Genomic DNA, 20403 nt, shown 5'->3' on the forward strand with positions numbered 1-20403 from the left:
TCACAATGGAACAATACCTTCATTAATGTGCTGGTATAATAAAAAAGCTCAATTCATGTTTATTTCAAGGATTTTTTTGTTGCTCTTGTTACTAACAGTATTTTACATATTCACAACATGTTTAGCATGGATGACTCAAGGTACAGTATGACAATAAACAAGGTACAGTATGAGAGGTGGTCAAACTAGGTATTGCCTGAGTTTTGAGGACTGATTTGGACAGTGAAATAGCTGCTGCTTTTAATATGGCCTTTCACACTTCAGATACAGACTACTGACTGAAATACCAGAAGTCGTGAGAGCAAGTATATTTCTTTGAGTGACGATTTCTGTCATGTACGTTCATTTTTGATCATGGAGCAAAGAGCTGTCATCTCAATGTCTGAATTGCCTGTCAAAAGATTATGTATCTTTTTGTGCTTTCTTATGTTGGTCAGCACTTGTTTTGTTTTTATATTTCACAAGAGTATTTGTTTGGCTTCTCACATTCCTGAGATGCTGTGCGATTTTAAGAGTTGTTATTCTACAGGTGGCACATCACTGCTTTCTCTTTTTGCCAGGAAAAATGAACAAAAGTTAGGTTTGGCCTGCACAAACCATTTATTTAATAATTAATTGTAGTCATATAACAGTTTTTCTTCCATTGGATCCCAAAATGCTTTATATCTAGGCAGGCGACTTTAGGATAGCCTGACTGGGGCAGCCCAGAGTGAAATGTAACCATAACACAAGGCTTACCACCTTTACCCTTTTGAACATTAACCTTTAATAATCAAGACCTCTGTTTAATGTCATTAATTCATACCTCCTACTGCACTTCCACACTGGGTTATTGGTTTTAGAAATTCTAGTCTAAAGGACAGAATGCCACCTACTGGTCTACCAGGACTACTTGCTTTTATTGGGGGGCTAACCAATACTAACCAGGCCCAGCTCTGCTTGGCTTCTCTTCTGAGATCAGGCTAGAACATTGTAACAACTTCTGTTTTGATACCCAGAACTCCAAGATGAAAGACTGAGGAGGGAAGGGGGGGGACAACTTTTCTCTTGTGAAAAACCAGACTTGTTTAAAGGGCTAAATCTGGAAAATGCTTGCAGTGTTTTTTTCCAGAACCTGAAGGATGTGGTGAGAGAGCTTTCCAGGATCTGATTCTATTTCATTTCCTACATCTTGGGTATAAATTATATTGTGCGCCTTTGAATAAAGGAATGTGGGCTATTTCATTACTTAGGGGGGTTAAGACTCTTGATTGTGTTGGAACATTGACTGCTCACCTAATTCGCTGACAGAAAATGTACATACAGTGCTGTATTGAGTTTTTGTATTAGGATATTTCTTTGGTTTTCAGTTTTAGTCAAAGTTAGTACAATTAGTAATCAATGTCTTAACTCAGTTCACAGAATGTCAGGGAAATTTTTTTTTCTTTCTCACTGGTTCCTCTGAAACAATCTCATTAAAGTCTTGGGGAATTAATTTTCCTCTTGTCTCTAATCCTTTGCCGTTCAGATCTTATACTTAAGCCTCCATAAGCACCGAATAAAAAGCTTGAAAGTGTAGAGAACAGTGCTCAGAAGAACCTGGAAGATGCTTTACATCAATGAATAACAGGGGCTCATTGCTATTCTGTCAATTTTGAAAGATTGCCTTTCATCTTGTTTTAATGTGGACTTTCTTTGTGTTCTTCTAATACCTTTTAATGTTACTGGAAAACAGCAGCATCAAGAAATGACAGTACTTTTCTAAAGAAGTGTCAGTCTGGTGGAGTTTGTTTAAATCCTATTGCTACAATTATCTGACATGTGTGACATCATGTAGTTGAACTCTGAACTCTTGTAACCCCGCAAGTTTGTGTCGTGGTTAGAAGTCAGCACTCTTGCTTTCTGCTCTCCAAGAGACAGGAGCTCATTCTGTTTTTGTACAGAACTCTTTACAGATTACAGTTGTCTGGGAAGTAGGTCTGCAAGGGTGTTGACGTTGCTTGGGAAATTTCTGTATGTGATGTGCATCATAGAAATCTGTGTCTTTGTGGATTAAAAGGAGTTTTTATTCCTTGTTTTCTGGTAGGGAGCAGTACTGTATGGATCCCACACTGGAATATGTGAAGGTAAGTTGTTTCAGTTTAATTAATTCATACTTTTTACATATTGTTTACTTTCTCTAGCTCTTTGATGGTGAAATCCAGGATGTGTTTTAGCAAAACAAAGATATTTTACCCTCAGGTAAATTCATCACTATAGTGTACCTGCATAAATGCTTGTACATTGAATACAATACCTCCGTTATTTTAGTGATTTGTTACTCTTAGAAAAATTGATATAACAAATATATATATATATTAGGTGGGCATACTTCCAGCTTAGTAATGCACAACAGGAGCAAATTTCCGTTTCTTCTTGGAATATGCTCTCTCATTGGTTTATGTCTTAGATTTTACTTTTTTACTTTGCTCCTGCATTTAATGTGTGTTTGTATGTTTGTGTTTGTGTGCGTGTGCTTGTGTGTTTGAAAAACAACTGCATTTCTGCTGTCCTTTGTCTTGTTTTTGCACCTGAAACATTCAGGTAGAAAAATGTGATTTTCAGAAGAGAAAGGTTCCTTCGGTGTTAGGTACGTTTTAGTTTCTTTCTCTTAGTTTCTTTCTCACAGAGTGTATCTGAAAACTTCCTATCTCAAAACTCTTTCCTGCTTATCAAGATCGAAACAGGGCTGGACACACTTCTATCACCTCTGAGATCCTGGCAAGAAAAGTGTTTTCTGCTGAATTTTTTCCAGAGAATGGCAGGAATGGATAAACTTATCTATAAACAGTCATTCTGAGATTACTCAGGAAAATATGTTAGATAATGTTTTGCCACAAGTGGGCTGTTATGGAGTCATTTTGTGTTGTTCTGCACACACACAAAGGTTTTTTAAAGGGTTCTCCTTGGGTTGTTGGCTTGTTGGTATTTGAAGATGATTTCAATTGCTGTGAAATAATCTTTTATGGAAAATGGCTTTTATGAATAACTTATTTCTTTATATTTAACCTATCATGTCAGAGGTATTTCTTAATTTTGTCAAGCTATTTTAAAGGCAATGGGGAAAGATTGTCCTGACATGAAAAAAGTTTCATCCAACAAGTGACTGAATGTCAAGAGCGTAGTAGTCTAAATGACATAATAAATTAAGAGGTTAAAGAGGATGACATGGTGATGCAGTGGTTAGCAGTGCTGCCTCACAGCACTGGGGTCTTGGGGCTAATTTTGGGCTTCAGGGTGCAATCTGTGCGGAGTTTGTATGTTTTCCCTATGTTTGTGTGTGTTTCTTTCGGAAGCTCTGGTTTCCTCACATAGTCCAAGGACAAAGATACTGGTAGGTTAATTGACTTCTTGGAAAACTGGCCCTGGTGTGAGTGAGTGCATTTGAGTCAGTGTCTGCCCTGATATGGACTGGCAGTGCATCCAGGGTGTACCCTGTCTTGTGTCTGTTGCTTGCTTGGATAAACACCGGCTCCCCTGTGACTGTGTATTGGATAAAGCAGTTAGAAAATGGATGGATGGCAGGATAAGATGGAAGAAGCGCTTCATAAAATTGTTAAAAAGAATAAGATGTTCGAAAGATGACGAACCAGCAGGTGTCTCACTTTCCTCTGGTCCAGAATTTCTAAACTAACACCCTAGTTGAGGACAGGAGAAAATCTGTCGGAGGTCTATATTTTGAATAAGGTGTTAAACCATCTGATTTACTGTAACCTCAGTGCTGTGATTAAACCTACTTTGGGCTTGCACAGTCCTCAGCTCACTCAATTTCCCCCTAGATCAATAGCTGAAGTAATCTATTACCTCTCCACCTGGAGATGATAAGATCCTGGGACACAATTCATGAACCAAGACAGCTGGGCTGAAAAGCCTTCTTTTGTTTAGAACCTTTCTTATGTTCATAGAAAAGAAAAGCAAATGGCAAATCACCTCTTGTGTACCGTTATCGAGACACTGTAATCTAATTCCTCATGTAAGGTCACTTAGATTCAGCAAAATTATAGTTCAGTCATAATAACATGGCAGAAATCTATTTTTGTATTGATCCTTCTGGCTTGAGTTTATTCTTTTGTTCTGATAGGCTTGACTTGCTTCCTTAGTTCTGCTTTGAGAGAGGGCATAAATGCTTTTGCCCAAGTGCCCTTACAAGTGTATTCTGTCACCACACAGCAACCTCTCTCAGTTGTCTGAGATCTTTGCACTCACTCCCCTCTCACTTGGGTTGGGTTCTCAAGCCAACATAAAAAGCAAAGAGCTGCTGACAAGACTGAATGACCTAACGAGTGGAAGTGGAGACCAGGAGCCAACACAAGCATTTAGTAGGGTCGCAGGTATAAACCTGAGACAAGCAAGTGATATAACAGGGGCTGCATTAAAAATCATTTCTGAGCCCGACCCATGGCCAGGAACATAGTCCAAGATTGTAAGACATAGACTAAGCTAAGGAAACAAGCTACTCTTCACAGTCTTTTGGGTTTCTGAATTAAAGGTAATGACATCACAACGGCAAGGTTAATTCAGGCTTGCTTTTTAACTGTGAGGCATTTTGGTAGAACAATAATAAGTGTCATTGCATTTGTTGGATGGAATCAGCTTTATAGTTGTTTCTCCCGGTCCTTGTGGTCTGACCTCTGACTCTCCAGCAGAAATCAGCCATTCAGACAAAGATGTCTGACAGATTGGAGCCAAAGATCTTTACTTTATATTCTGTATCTTGTAACACTGTTTTAGGAAGCCAAGGTAAAGATGAACTTTACTTACAAAATTCTGCCAAAAAGTGAAGCGATTTAACTTCTGCTCACCATTTTTGGCATAGTATTCCTCTAATGCACACATCATTTCTTTATTTAGTCCTGAATTGTTAGTTCACACCTTAACTTCTAAGGACATCCTTAGTGGAGAGAACACTGCTTGTCTTATTTATTTTTCCTATACTGTGAAAAAAGTGAAGTAAGTGAAATTTTAAAGAACGTATTACTATAGTATAAAGTAACACTATAATACTGCGTTAGGAAGAACAGAAAATAATGTTGAGACTGAGAAACAAAGGCAAAGAAACTATAACCCAGGACTGAGAAAACACCTGGCATTTAAAGTAGAGACATGCAGGGTTGCAGGCAGAAAAAACATGAACTATAAATGAAAGTTGAGAAACAACAAACTTGAAGAAGCTACTTTAGAGAAATAAGTAAGTGTTCCTACTGATACACCATTTACATCTTTTACAGGCAATATACTGTAGTGAAACAATACAAAACAGTGTTTAGCTAAACTGTAGGAGATAAATCAAGGAATACAAGGTTACAATTATACAATGCATTAGTAAGACCTCATTTACAATGCTGGGTACAATTATGTTCACAATGCTACAAAAATAATACTGAATTAATTCCAGAGAAGAGCAATCATATAAATTCCCGGGGTCTTTGCAGGGAGTACCCTGCACTGACAGAAGACTATGATGGTAACTAATTCACATACTCAAAATCCTCAAAGGCACTGACAAAGTGAACACTGTGGACATAATAAAAATCAACATCAAAACACAACCCAAAGGGTACAAATGGAAAGTAAGGGAAGTATATTTAAAACAGAATAGAAGGCACTCCTTTACGCATGAAGGGTTGTAGGAGAATGGAACAAGCTGCGCAGCTGCATTGTTGAAGCTGATACCCTGGCTTCTTTCAAGAAATGGATGGATGAGATCCTTGTATCAGTTAGCTGCTCACTACCAAGCTGGCTGGATGGTCTCCTCTTGTTTGCAACTTTCCTTAGATGGACATCTAAGCTCATTTTATTTGTAAAATGTAAAAAGGGATTCAGCACAAGCTGCCTACAGCATGAGACACAGAGAAAAAGTACATCAAAGGGTACTGTGGTTTCTGGTGGGCAGGTGCCTTGTTGTACAGAAGTAGCCCGCAAAAGTAGTTTAAATAAAATCTATGCTGCGGCAGACTTTTACGTCTGTGACACACTTTTTTGTATTATTCATAACCGGAGACTTGCATACAAATCCTGGTGTCAGTGATTAGAAGAGACTGATGTTGACCCCGCAGTGAAAGATGCAATGATTGCTTCGGTTGAAAGGGAGATCTGAATTTGCCTGTGCCAGTGTCTGTGTTTGACTCATTTTGGTCTCTTTTATGTAGTCTAGTTCTGTTAACAGAGACGATACAATAGGATGGACGGAGAACCCATTTAAGGTATCGTTGACTCCTAACATTTCTTGCTCAGCTGAAACTAGTTCGGTGTGATGCAGTGTGATATTTTGTGTTCAGCAGTTGGATTGTAGAAGTGAAGTGAAAAGCTAAGAATCATCACGCACAGTGAGTGATTGAGATAGTAGAAGACAAAATTCATTTTGATGCTCTGTCTGCCCCCTCACATATGTTAGGTGCAGTGAGAAGCCCATTTAATAGAAGCTAGGTGTTGTGTTTCCTTCACTGATGACCCAGCCAGAGAACAGAAGTGTATGGGAAGGAGAAGGCACAGAAAACCTAAGTGGAAACTGTAAACTGACCTGCTCTTCTCCACAGAACTCTGTGGGGAAAGCCTGCTCGCTGTGAAATGATCCTTTCAGAGAATTCTTTTATCCCACCCAGTGAAAACAATCCGCTCTGCTTCGAATTAAGCTGCTAACAAGTCATGAAAGAGATTTAGGAAAACAATGGCACTCTGTATGGCCTGGGAGATTTTCGGCCCTTTATGAACCAGATAATGGGCCTTTTTAACTGACTGTGCAGCTCTGCATCGAAGCAGTCATATTCTCAGAGCAAAAATACATACGCCTTTGTGACTGGCAGCATCAAGCTTCGCCAGAAGGGGCATGAGTGCTGACACCGTGTACCAGCTGGATCAGTGACTGTTCGACAGCTACCACTTTAGTAGCTGAAAATATTGCACGCCAGAAAACAGAACTTTCCCAGGCTTTAAAGCTACCATGAATCCTTTATCATAAGCCATTTTACACCCATTCCTTACCTCCACCAAAGCTTTCAACATACAAAGCTTTGTATAAAATACCTAATTCTCTTACATGAGTTTTATTTACTGGAGTTATTAATATTATGGCCCTTTCTTTTTGCCAAAGAAATGTTTTTGAACCTTGAACGATTTTGACCGTTCCAAGGAACTAGCTCTGCATATTTCCTGCTAGTTTAAAAAATATGACAAACAAGTTGAAGGAGAAAACTTGGCCAGTGAAGTGCACTCAGAAGCACTTTGTGTACTTGATTCATGATGAGGCTACAAAGCTTAATAACAAGCTTGTTACAATTAAAGCAACTTGCATTCCAGGGTCCAAGTCTCTTTCGATCTATAACGTGATAAAAACATACTCCTTGAATAAGAGCTTGTTTAATCTTTACCAGTGTGACTTAATGATTAACTGAAAAATGTAAATCCAAACATTTATCTAAAGAAGTTTAGAATATTGTTTTATTTTGCCTGGAGGGATGGGATAAACTCAAGGGGACTAGGATCTGCTGGAGAAGAGGATGTAGTGATAGAGTTTAGTTCTAAATGTGTGCTAGGGCACTTCTGTCTTGAGTCTCAAATAGTTATAGTATCTTTATTGAATTCAACTCCAGCAGACGTGATATGTAATAGGTAGCCTATTCTGATGTAATGTTAGCTTCAGTTGCAAAGGACACAGTTTATTAGCACAGGTTCTAAAGCTTGGAAACGATTATTCACACGCATACTTACTTGCATAATTAATAAATACTCTGGATCTTGGTGACTGGCTCTCATCTTGGCCCATGATACTGTAGGTTTTTATAGGTGTCCATAAATCCTCACTGGGCAAAGACATACCATTAGCAGTAATGTTCACCAATTAAACAAGTTGTTATTGATACAGTAAAGCACCTCATAGCTTAGGTGAAATTAAAACCAGATTCCTGTCTAGCCCTCCAAGGCAATGACCCCTGCAGCAAATAGCATTTTTTCTGACATTTACTGTTAATTGTTATACCACTGTGAAACCTAAAGGAACTAAAAGTCTTAATTTCCCAACTTGCTGCTCATTACTGTAATAGTAACACTAGACTTAAGTAACATGAGTGAAGATGAACAGTGCCCTCTTGTGGCTTAGACAAATACCTTGTACTGTATTGTGATTTTGACAATAAAATTTACTTAAATTCTTTATGCGAGCCTAATTTATATAAAGACTGATACACAGAAACGTGTGGAATAATTGCCCAGTTAATTAACAGATTTAATGGTGTCATTTGACTGAACAGTTGCAGACTACAACTGTTGTCACACAGTTGAGGTCTATGGATTGCCCTGCTTCTCATTCTTGTTACACCCCTAATTGAGCCAAACTGCTCATTTGTTCATTTTAAGTATTATTTTTAAAGGCCTTTAACAGCTGGTAACTAAAAACAGATTTCTGACCCATGATCTGATCTTCAATATACTGTAATTCAAAGGGGCCCAGTCATGATCCTGGAGAATCTCAATCCATTAAATTTCACGTAGGCCGCTAGGTTTACATGGAATAAACCTTTACTTGTTCCTTTGCACTCTTTAATCAGCATAGGATCAGTTTCACTACTAAAGTGTGTTATTTGTAAATGAAATACTTTAGAAATTGCTGGGAATGGTCACTCTGCAGATCTCAAGGACTACAGCTGGCTGTTTCTGGCTGAAAAGAAATTAACTGATGATTTCAGGGTGACTTTTAAGACTCCCTGAGCTGTAACTCTCTAGGCCCTGCAGTGGACTTCTCAGTTGTGTTCTCAATTAGTTAAACAGCCCTGCTGATAAATTGATATATAGCACTGTGGGGGCTAAAGGGTATTGTTGCAGAATGGTTTCAGATCATCCAGCCACTGCAGCAGGACAGGGTTAAATTTGGAAAAAGAAAAGAAAGTGTGAATAGAGCAGAATTAAAGAATTAGGCTGGTTTGGTTCTTGCCAACCAAAATCTTCTACCAATTAGGTACTGATGGAAGCAGGGCAGTGTCACTGACTTTTGCCAGGAGTCCGTGTGCGAATGAAGTTCATGTTTTTCATTAACAAAATACAAAATCAAATGTATAATGTGGGTGACTGTTAACAAAAACAAATGTAACAGTAACATTATGTCACCATAAAAGTGCAAATTAACACTGTTAACACATATCGCTCTGGTGCTTGCAAGTGTTCCAAACCACTGTGTTTTGACTCAGTACATTTGTTTGCCTGTCTGCACACACAGTGGGATGTTTAGGGTGGCAAAATACCCGAGAGACAGTGGAAAACCCAGCTGGCAAGGAGCGGAGCCACACATGTGATGAGATAGCTTTAAGTTTTATTTCTATCTCATCTAAAAATATTTCTCTTTAACAGTGCCAAGTGATAATGTAGCAATAGTATTCTTTCGGCAGACAATGAGTGTTCAACTTTCACATCGCTTTGTTATAAGTTAGAGCAAGGCTGAGCAACTCCTCCTCTGTCACCAAGAATCCAGTTGACCTGGGATCAGTTGGCATCAGTACTGGAGATTAGGGTTAAACTTGTTCAACCAACCGATTAACAGTTAGGCCATTTCGCTAATTGAGAGTTCAGGCCTGAGGACACAGTAGCCCCCCGGGTGTTAAAACAGAAGCCCCAGGCCTCGTCCCTGATTACATCTCCTGCTGTTGCTGCATCTCCTGACAACCAGATTTTTCTTGAATGCTGGAGGCATGGCCTAGCAAATGACCTCCCTAACTTCATTCTTAGACAACATCTCAACGGTAAAATGTTGCTTCCTGGAGTAACATTTTTTAATAGCCCTGTGGATGATAACAACAAAAAGGTTAGAAGGAGCTAAGAATGGCCAGGAAAGTTAGAAAAGTTCTCAGTAATGGATACAAGCTTCTGAGCTTGGCTATGCCAATAATACATAAAAAAATAGACTGGGCAGAGTTCAGCCCAGGGGAGGTTTTTATTTATATCAAGCATCCAAGGCCTAAGTGAGCCGCAATTAGCTTTTTTCAGACTATCCACAGGGAGAGCATTCCTTTAGTGTTATGAGGGTGTGCCAGCATGCTTTAAAGTCACTATTTACATTTTATTAGCAGTTAGGGGGAAATGAAGTGGAGCTAAAACTGATAAATATTCCCAAGTTTCAACAATTTTTTTTTAACATTTCCTGTTCATTATAACTGCATAGTTCTAAGGGCTGTTTGAAGTAATTATTGTGTTGTTTTTTTAGAGGAAAGGAGTGGTACAATTGCTATGAATGATGCTGGAATCTTTGCACTGCTAATGGAGAACAGTCATAGTCATTAAACACTGAGATGTCAAGTCTCACACATGGAGCGTGACACATGCATTCTGAAGTTGGCTCACACCCACACACTTGAATCTCATGTACTGCCTTCATGCAGACACCTTATTTCTAGAAAGTGGAAAAGCAAAAAAAAACTAACTAAAAGAAACCCCTTCTGGAAATAACTGCAACAGTGGCATTTTCTAGGGGATGGAAGAGGTTATCATAAAGGGAGCTTTGAATATTCCTTGTTTTAAACTCTTTTAATTTGGAAAGTGAAGAAGAACCTGCTGAACACTTGTTGATAAAACAATAAGTATTTCTTCAGTCATTGGCAATACATGTGTTAATTTCAGTAGTTGTCACTGATGGGTGCAAATCAGAAAGCTGTCACTGTTTGTTTCTCATAATCTATACAGATTGTGGCTATAGCAGTTAAAGTATTTATTTGGAGGAATAAAACATGTATTCCATAGAAGTGTAAGCTGAACAAAATAAAACATTTATACAATGTGCACAGAAATTGAGTTGTAAAACAGTGCTGTCAAGCTGTCTGATTCTGATTGAGGCTGTTTAAAAAAGATGCTTTTCCCTTCACTCACAGAAAAGGCAGGGAATACAACTCTATAATTAACACATTTTAGTGGTTTCTGTGTTGTTGTTTTTTGCAATATTCCACTTTACATGGGAAAATGTTTGAAATATCCTGAAAATACTGCACGCCAGTACAGTACGACACCCAAGGTGGAACACCAAAAAGCAAGAGGTAAAGGAAAATAAAAAACTGCAAGACCCCATCTCATGTGGAGAAAGCAAAAAGATAGGCATCACTTTCTGGTCTCGGATCTCACACATTTGAACTGAAAGTCTCACACTTGAGACCATGACCCCTTGGCATCTGTGTAAAATTGCACAAAGTAATAAACTGTTTAGGGCTTACATTATACAGTACTGTATCTGCAAAGAGCAAAAACATCACCAACAAGTTATAAAAACAATACACTTTGGGAATAAATTGAAAGCCCTAATAAGGCTGTTTTTTCAGTGCTGCTTGTATCACTGAGATGAAACACAAGTTAAAAATGAGCTCTCCAGTTGAGCTTCAATTTGTACGCGAAGCACTTTTACTTAAACATGAATTGGCTGATAGTTATGCATGGTTTCCGTATTTTTCCTGCAGGGTGAAATTGTTTTCAGCTAAGTGCTGCTGCAGCATTCAGTGTGGCATTCCTCAATGAATTTGGTTTCCTGCAGCTAATCCAGCACCCTTGTCAATTTTTCAGTAGTTCTTTTATCTCAAAAGGTTTCCCTGGAGGAAAGCAGCATTCTGCTGAAGAAGGCAGAGAGGAGATGCTGAATAAGGGGCTTTTTCAGTGGCTCAACTTATACTGGTTTCCAAGGGCCTGCTAGAATAGGTAAAGGCTATAGGATGCCCAAAAGTTACATGAAAAACACTGACAACTACAGATAGGAAGGTTCTCTTCAGTCTATCGACTTACATGAAAAACATTGACAACTACAGATAGGAAGGATCTCTTCAGTCTATCAACTTCATCTAATACCTTCGTATTTCTTCATCCAAGAACGTGTGCATTTCTTCTTTTGAATGCTCCACAGTATAACGCTATGGACATTAGCGTACTGTCTCTTTCTGTAAATAAGGCCCTTCCGTTACTCGTCTTAATTATTTTCACTTAGCTTCTCTTCATATAACTCGATTCATATAACTTCATAGAACTTGATTTCAAGGCTGCCTTTGAATCTAGTTTTAAGTTACTTTAATTTTCATAAATGCCACGACTAAAGCTTGATTATCAACAAAATGGTGTGGTTTACAGTGCCTGCAGCTTTCCATACAATTAATTGAGACTGGAAAAAAGTGTTTAGGTCCAATACTCTTCAGCTGTTGAAGAAGACAGTGCACTCTGGAGACTTCCACCCAGTGGGGGCTGAACTCTTAATTTAACGTTTCCTTTTGAGACACATTTCCTCCCAATGTGCTGACAGCTTTATTGCTTGAAGGAAGAAACCCAGAGAATGTCCTGGCGTGCTAAAATCTGTCTTTTACTCAGATGAGACACAAAGCAATTCATCTTTCTTAGTGACTGAAGTCATTTTCAGGCTCTTTTACCACTGTATTTCTTCATTATGAGCTGAATGTATATTCCTTTTTCCCCACTTAAAGAGCATTCCGCATGACAAATAGCCACAAAAAGAAATTGTAACTAGAAAAAGACTATTTTATGTCTGTTGGAAGTCATGTAGATACTAAATTAACTTGTTAATTATTTTTAAACAAGCCTGCTGAGACAGTTATTTCTATATTTAACATAGCTCTTCCTTCCTATATTTTTCAGTTTTTGACTTTTTAAGTTTTCATTTTGTTCCAGTACGCCATTACAAAAGAAACTTGCAATACTAATGTTGATTTTTGAAAATCAGGCACATACAAAAGAAAAAAATATTGAAAAACAGTATTATATTGTTTCATATTTCAAAAGCTAGAACAAAGCAGTAATTTTGGACTGCTCTTGTTTGAAAAACGTTAGTTTGTTAAATAGATTAATTTTCACTGGTTTGCTTGTATTTTTCAGATTTCTAACTTAATGCTTTTGGACTAAGTTTCATTAGGGTCCTCCAGACTTTAGTAGGAAAATGAACGAGAGGAAAGTAAATGTTCCTTGCCTTAATTAAGATTAACATCTCTGGATGATGCTCCATCCTTCATCCTTGAAAATCCTTCAGGGCTGAAACAGAATTCAGCATTGACTCACTACTTGTGGAGCTGCATGATAGAAAGCAAACAGATCTGAGGTCAGAGCAACAAGATGAAGGTGTCAGTATCCCTCGACTTTTTGAACATTGTTGGCAACCTGGTCTGATTGTTCTCTTTGGAGTTTAGTTCACATCAGGCCTGGGTGTTAGTCTTATTGGAGGCATGAAGAGGCTGCTTGATCCCTGTGGAGTTGTGAAGCTAAGCAAGGTGTGCTTTTTTTTTCATAATCGGTGCCTTGCATGATGGGCTTGCAGGTAAAAAAGCACACTCAATAGGACTCTTGTTCACGCTTAGGTTTTGTCTGTAGAAAGTCCTTTGTTCAGCTTGAATGATTATTTGACTCCCTTAGTGGGGCTCCATCACTATTCTCCACGCCTGACAAAATCCATTACATGCTCATTATTTGTTGTACAGTAAAAAGAAGACTCTCAAAGCTCTGTGCCTGAGTGCAAAATGTTTTTTCTTTTCATTCTCCAAATAAGGCAAGTTAAAATTCCCAGGGCTTTAATAAGAAAAAAATATATATTTTCACACCCGCTTTGCTTCTTTAATGTTTGACAGTTGCTTTAAAAAAATGGCACAAATGTTGCTACAGAGCAGAAAGTTTGAAAAAGTGTGAATTTAAAGAGATACTTCACCATGTGTCATATTCAAATTTGTTTTTTGTCATCTCATGCTTAGTTTAGACAGGCTAAACAAGAGGACACTTACACTTCAAAAAAACATTGGTTCATTAAAACAATACCCGTCTTCATGATGTGACTGAATTTACCCAGGAACCCCTTTGGTTAATTTGGGTTTTCAGCTTTCTGCTTTATCTTTGGCAGTGCACTTCACAATCTGAAAATGAATACAAAACAAAAGTAGCAGGAATCCTTTCACTAATGCAGTGACAATCAGTGCACTGGGGATGCAGCACTACGAGAAGGATGTAACCATACAACGCTATAGAAAACTGTTCTAAATATGTCTCCTAGCTCGGCTCTTGAAGTCTTAATAACCCTGCAGAGTTAGAAATATCGGATCTTATTCTGTATTGCTTAGTGGAACGTGGGGGGATGCAGAGCTGGGGTAGTTAGCACTGAAGAGCTCCCAGATGGTTAAGATTTCATTCGCGGGAGAGAAAGATCACATGGGGATTCTAGCATTCCTTACATGGAGTGCTGTGGCTCAGCAGGCTACAATACAGTAACATACCCTGAGTGCTGGCTGTTGCACACAGCAAGGCAGAGCCAGACTGAGAGAGACTGCCTAACATGCAACCACAGACGCGCACTCAGGAGCGACTTGCCTGATGATTTTGCGGGGAAAGGAACCTGTGTCAGGGCTTTTGCTAAATTTTTCATGTCCTCCCTTTTCAATTAACTGAGTGGGCTCAAAGATGTCTGAGAGATGCAATATTCTGAGGACTATCACAGCAGCCCTGTGCTGCTTCTATCAGAAGAGCTCAGTTATCAGTGTGAAGGTGAGTGATGGACTTGCTGTCTCTCCTGTTGCCAAGAGGTGGGCTCCTGGTGTTGCTGTTTCTCAGTGTCAGGATTCTGATCTACCTGAACTGTAATCAGTGTTGTCTCATCAGAGGATATAATTCACATTTACAATAATATTAGTTGATCTACAGTAGATTGATATAGAACTGCAAGTAAAGGGTTATGACAAGTATATATATATATTTAAATCCTCTAGTTTTTTACTTTACATGTTAACCTACACAGTTTGGCATTGCAATTGCAACAATATTTTCTAGCATTTTCTAGATAATATTTGTACTCTACTAGCTGTATTTTCAATTCTTCAATGGTTGGCAGAATATTTTGCCATCTTTTCCTATTGGCGACGTGAGCCAGATGTCCAATTTCCCATCTTTAGTCTTAGCAGCTAAATTTTCTGTATTCTGTGAGCGATCAGAGTGGAGAAGAATCTTCAGCTGCCTATTACTTTGTTTTTTTTAATATGCTCAGCTTAGCACTTGGTGCTGGAACAGATCTCATTACTCAAAGCTCTTATTTTAAGCAAGCGGGTCCTTATGACATTACAATGAGTCAGAGTCCTAGACTGTGAGGATATAAGGTTGGCAGTGTTGTTTAGGTTTAACTGATGGTTGTGATTAATTTAAAATTATTTGAACTGTTTCTATTTTGGAGGACTTGGTCATTTTGGTCATAGAAAGGAAAGTTAATTGATAGGGGTATTTATCTTGCACACTAACATGAATTTGAATGTATTGATTATATTCTCCAGCTTCAGTGTTTGTTTTTGAGCCAGAAACTGTCAACAGATCTCCCCACACATCCTGTTGTTAAAGCCAGCGATTCAAAGATTGACAGATTTAATTAATTGATTGATTCAATTGTTTGGGTAAAGGTTTAAAGATATGATCACACCAGATTTCTGAAATGGAAATAACCCAAGATTCCTCATGTGGGTAATCTCTGGTACTGGAGAACAGCACACACACACACACATTTATGAAAAATCACAGAAATTCACTCCAAAACACCTCAGAACAAAGGGGTGTTTGGAGGTAAAGAGTTATTTCACTATTGACATTGAGGACAATTGCAGTAAAGAGAGCATTATTATTGGGAGAACAAAATGCTTGTACTCCAGTCTTCTGTCTACACATAGTTTTGGGTTATTTTAATACGCAAAAAGATCTTATTTGGATTTAGACCCATTTCAAGAAACTATTTTTGAAGTTGTGTTCTGTAGGCTCAATTAATAACACAAAATTCCAATTTTAGGTTGTGAGGATTAAATAGAACGGTACTATTTGAGGTACTTGCTGGTCTGTATATAGACATGATCTTGTACATAAAATGGAAGAGGAGCTGAGGACTTATGAGTGAGGAGGGATGAAGTGTAGTGATGTATGAGGAATATTAATAGAACTTTGCCAGCAGAAAGAAAAAACATTTTCAGTCTGCCACCTTCATCTTAACATGAGGAGGGCTGTCAAGAATGTGTCTTTGTTATATTTTATGTTTTGCATTTTTTTGTTTTGAAGTTATACCTATCTAAGTGTACAGAAAAGGTGTTAAAATATCATGCCCTTGAAGCCCCTGAAATGTAACTGGAGCACACTTCTACTTTCTCCTTGACTATCTTTTGTTTTCATGCTTTCAGAAGACAAAAAAATGGATGGTTATTGACTCAAGACAGTTTTTAACAGAAACACTGTATTGCTGCCTGAACAGGTTTGTGGACTACCAGTCCTTAATATCAACTTATTAAAGTATTCTTTAGTGATTCCAGTCCCTACCCAATTCTCACAACTCCCTTTACAAAAGAACCTCTGGAACGTTTTGTCCCAAAAATAGAGTGAAGTTTGTTATTCTTGATGTCTGGTGTTTGGTCCATAGGGTCTGGGGCTCTGAATGGAGTTTTAACTGTTTATTTTGGCTGGAATTATTAGTGCTTAAAATAGCTGCTGGGTTGCCATAGAAACATTCCATTTGGGTCTGTACCAGATGGACCTGGAGATTGGGGGTGGCGGGCCTATGAGCTTCAAAATAGTGTAGACAGTGTTGGGTCTGGCTGAAGAGGTCATTCAAGATGGAAAAAGGGAAGTACAAGACTTGTTCTGAGCCCTAGGACACTGGAGACTAGCTACTGTATATATTTAAGTGACACTAAACTGAGTAGTCTTTTCCCTTTATTGAAGTGTCAACTGTCCTGGTAGTTCACCCACATTCTCAGCTTCTGGCAGCAGGATTTCATTCATCTGCCTGCTGTGGGACAACATGTTCAGACACACCTTGCTCTTATGCCACATGTGTTTTACAGTCTTTCACAGCTGGTAAGACAGGGCAGGGCTGGCAGGATATGTGCACTATTGTGGTGAAGGGACATTTTTGTGTCTTGTGTCTGGTTTAATCTCCAGAACTACTGTATTATAGAGGATGTGGTGCAAAGGTAAAAAGATTTAGATTTTGTTTACACAATCCAATCCTTTGGATTTGTTTTTAAAGCAGATCTGCAGATTTCCCTCGTTAGGGCAATGTGGTTGAATATAGCCTTTGCAAGCATGCCAGAGCACTCTGTCTCTTCGTCTGCTGAAATTAAATCGAAGTGGGTGTCAGATGAACTCAAGTGGTCTTCAAGTGGCAAACTGGAGAAAGTTAGATGTTCTAACACCCTTCCTAGAGTAGGACCCCCATTAAACATTACAGTGTTTTCCTGTGCTGACAGTGATAATTCACAGCATGAGAGTCCCTCTTGACAAGAGACAGGAGGAGATGCTAAACAAGCAAAACCTCCTGTAAATCAATGCCACTCAAACCACTCCTTTGCACATATTCCTAGGACTAAGGGTTTGTAGCCATTCATCGCTTTAACATTCTATTTTCCTGAAAAGCCCCTCTGTTTTTTGGAGATGATTCTCTTTATCTGTTTCAGAATCCCACAGAAAGCATTTCTTCCTGATACCAATGCGGTCAGGACATTAGAAGAATCTTTACAGCTGGAACTGGCCCTAATCCATTCAATCAGCTCTGTTTTAAATCTGTTATTTTCTTTATGATGGAAACACTGCAAGCTGGCTTGTACATTACAGAATGTACAGGATGGTGTCATTAATTAATGGAGGTGGACAGAAGAACTAAAGGTTCTTATGAGCAATCCCTGGTACTATAATCCTTGGTGCATTATCTATATTCCTGTGTCACGGTTTTTGCTTGTTATTAAGACCCTTGACAATGAGACTCCTGCAATTACAGGAGAACCAGTTACTATTTAATGCGTCATTGCACAGAACAGTACAACATTAAACCATAAATAAATGTGTTCAAGGTCTTTAAGCAATCTTGCACGTAAAATTCCACTGAGGCACTGCTGATACTGGCATTTCTAAGACTTAGACTGTCTTCTGTATACAGTTCCCTCCAAAAATATTGGGGAAGCAAAGTCAAAAATGTTATTTTTGCTTTATATGTGAGTAATTTGTATTTGTGATTCTGACATGAATATGATAACTACAATATATGTTATTTTTGGGTAAGTTCATGCATACATTTGGTCATACTGGCACAGAAACATACTTGTTCAACATTGATTTCAAGTTACCATAAGTATTTGGAACTATCATTGCCTCTGCCATGCTTTACAGATGAGGTGGTGCTCTTTAGATTTCATGTAATTATTTGCTCATTTATGTTCATGTAATTATTACTCAATTATTACTGTGTCCATCTGTCCATGAAATGTTGTACTTCTGAGAAAATTCTGAGGCATGGTGGAGGTAATGGCATGGTCTGGCCATTCACGGCTGCCAGTGGAACTTGCTTTATGAATGATACAAATAATGATGATGGCAGCAGAATTAATTCTAAGGTTTACAGAAACATTGCCATGACTTTGGCTGTCTCTAGATCTGTTTCACTTGTCTCTATTGATGATTCAGCTAACCATGACATCAGGAGATTAAATTGTTTACAGAAACATTTTGTCTGTTTGCGTGGGAGAAAATGCTTCCATACTTATTGGGTGGGGATTCACCATTCCAGCATGAAATTAACCTAAAACATATATCCAATACAAACAAGGAGAAAAGAGTGGAAAATCTCAGATTTAAATCCACTTGTTTTGTGTTGAAGAAACAGTCGTAACACCCCAAGAACAGAACAGCAATCAAGTGACTGCAGCAAAGCATCTAAACAATTATACAGTTTTGTAAGCTGTATTGTAGATCATTCAGTTAATGACTTAGAATGCAACCAAAGTTTGACTTTTATGCTCTGTAATTTACTTACAATTCACTTAACATCGTTGGGTTGAACACAAAGTAACTTTTTTACACAATGTGTTAACTGTATACATAAAATGATCCAAAATTAATATTGCTTTGTACTTACTTTTCATATTTATTTCATGATCACAAATACAGTACATATTGACTGCAAATCAAAAGAGCCATTTTGATATTGCTGTACCGATACATTTGGACAGGACTGCCCATCATACTAAGTAATTCTTTGTGTAAGGATTCCAGCAAAGAAGAAAAACAAACTAAAACCCTCTTGGGAACAGGACTGGAAGCATCCATTCATCAGCAGTTCAGCTGCTCAGGCTGAAGATAACATGTGGATTTTGACACTCAACATTTAAATGCAAAACCCAGTTTAATAAATTAAGCAGAGCCTTTTATTTGCCATGTGTCCCATTCTTAAGCAATTAACAGCTTGTGATGGGACAAAACAGGGAATTTACCAAACAGATGTCCTAGAAAGGGATGCTTTGGAGTGTTTCAATTTGAGTCTATCTGGCCGTTAGCTGAAGAATTCTAATTTTGATCTGTCCTAAAGATATTTTCTATTAAACGAACCACAAACTAGCACAAGCAGCTTGGCAATTTGTGATTGTGAAAATGTCTGCTTCAGAAAGTGTGTACAGGAATGAGAACGGCGAGCAGCTAAATGCAACAGAAAGGGGGAAGGATGGTAACAGAAGAAGGACCGAAAGCTCAGGCCTCCCAGGAATTGCATGTGGAGATAAAATATGAAGATGGCCATCGCTGTCATGTTCTCAGTTTACTTACTAAACAGGAAGGGGGTAGCTCCTGTGGAGGTGGATGTAGTTAGCAAATTATGCCCATTACTGGAAAATCAACACAGATGAGGCAGATAGCGTTGTGCATTACAGCCATGCACTTATTATCTAGTCTGATCAGGGTGGAAATCCTCGTCCTCTTCAATCTGGACATCGGCACCTCCCGTGGGAAAGATAATGACCACATAAACCTAATCACTTGTAATTTTACACTTCCGCAGAAATATTTGCAACCATTTGCAAGAAGAGTAAAGCTATGGTTGTTAATAATATTAAATCGATTTCAGCTTCTATTAATAATTGTTGGAGATTTGGGGTATTCACTCCACACTTAGACAATTCAAAAATGAGGATGATTCCTGTTCGCTCTGTTTTGCATGTTACTGAACAGTCCCCCCCTTTTAATGGTGATCATTTACGAGCTGGCTGTGTGCAGTGGTCTGAGTTAGAACTCTGGTGCGGTGAAAAGGATAAACAAGATAAATATAGAAACTGTTCGTCTCATTGATGATTCCAAAGACAATGCGTTGAATTTGCCTTTACTCCGGAAATAATTTCTACTAACATTTGAAAACAGAACAGGTAGCAAAACATAAGCAAAATATACAAAAATGGTAAAAAAATTTGTATTTGGTGAAAGGAAAGAACGGGGGTTGCTCACTCTGCATTTCTCCTGATTTTGATTTAGATTTCTGAGCGCTTGGAGACTCAAAATATTGAATAAAGCTGTTTTCTTTGAAGGGATTTGTATTTAATCTTAAAGTTCGTAAAGCCTTGAAAAGCTTCTAAAGGACAATGGAGCTCTTTATCATTCTAA

The 20403-nt window shown here is 38.3% G+C and overlaps 1 protein-coding gene across 6 annotated transcripts in view; it reads left to right on the top strand.

Annotated features, from left to right (window-relative positions):
- bcar3 (BCAR3 adaptor protein, NSP family member) overlaps positions 1-20403 on the top strand; it is a 114035-nt gene that overhangs the window by 69474 nt on the left and 24158 nt on the right. For 5 of the 6 annotated variants that reach the window (XM_088599013.1, XM_088599014.1, XM_088599015.1 and 2 more), the window contains one exon: positions 2066-2105. In XM_088599013.1, coding sequence (XP_088455139.1) covers positions 2066-2105 — 40 coding nt within the window. Of the gene's footprint in view, positions 1-2065; positions 2106-14164; positions 14506-20403 lie in introns of those variants that run through there. The other variant, XM_088599017.1, reaches the window with a different exon arrangement.

Source organism: Lepisosteus platostomus, chromosome 11 (assembly GCF_059453375.1).
Source record: "Lepisosteus platostomus isolate fLepPlt1 chromosome 11, fLepPlt1.hap1, whole genome shotgun sequence".
In the NCBI taxonomy this organism is placed as follows: Eukaryota; Metazoa; Chordata; class Actinopteri; order Semionotiformes; family Lepisosteidae; genus Lepisosteus; species Lepisosteus platostomus.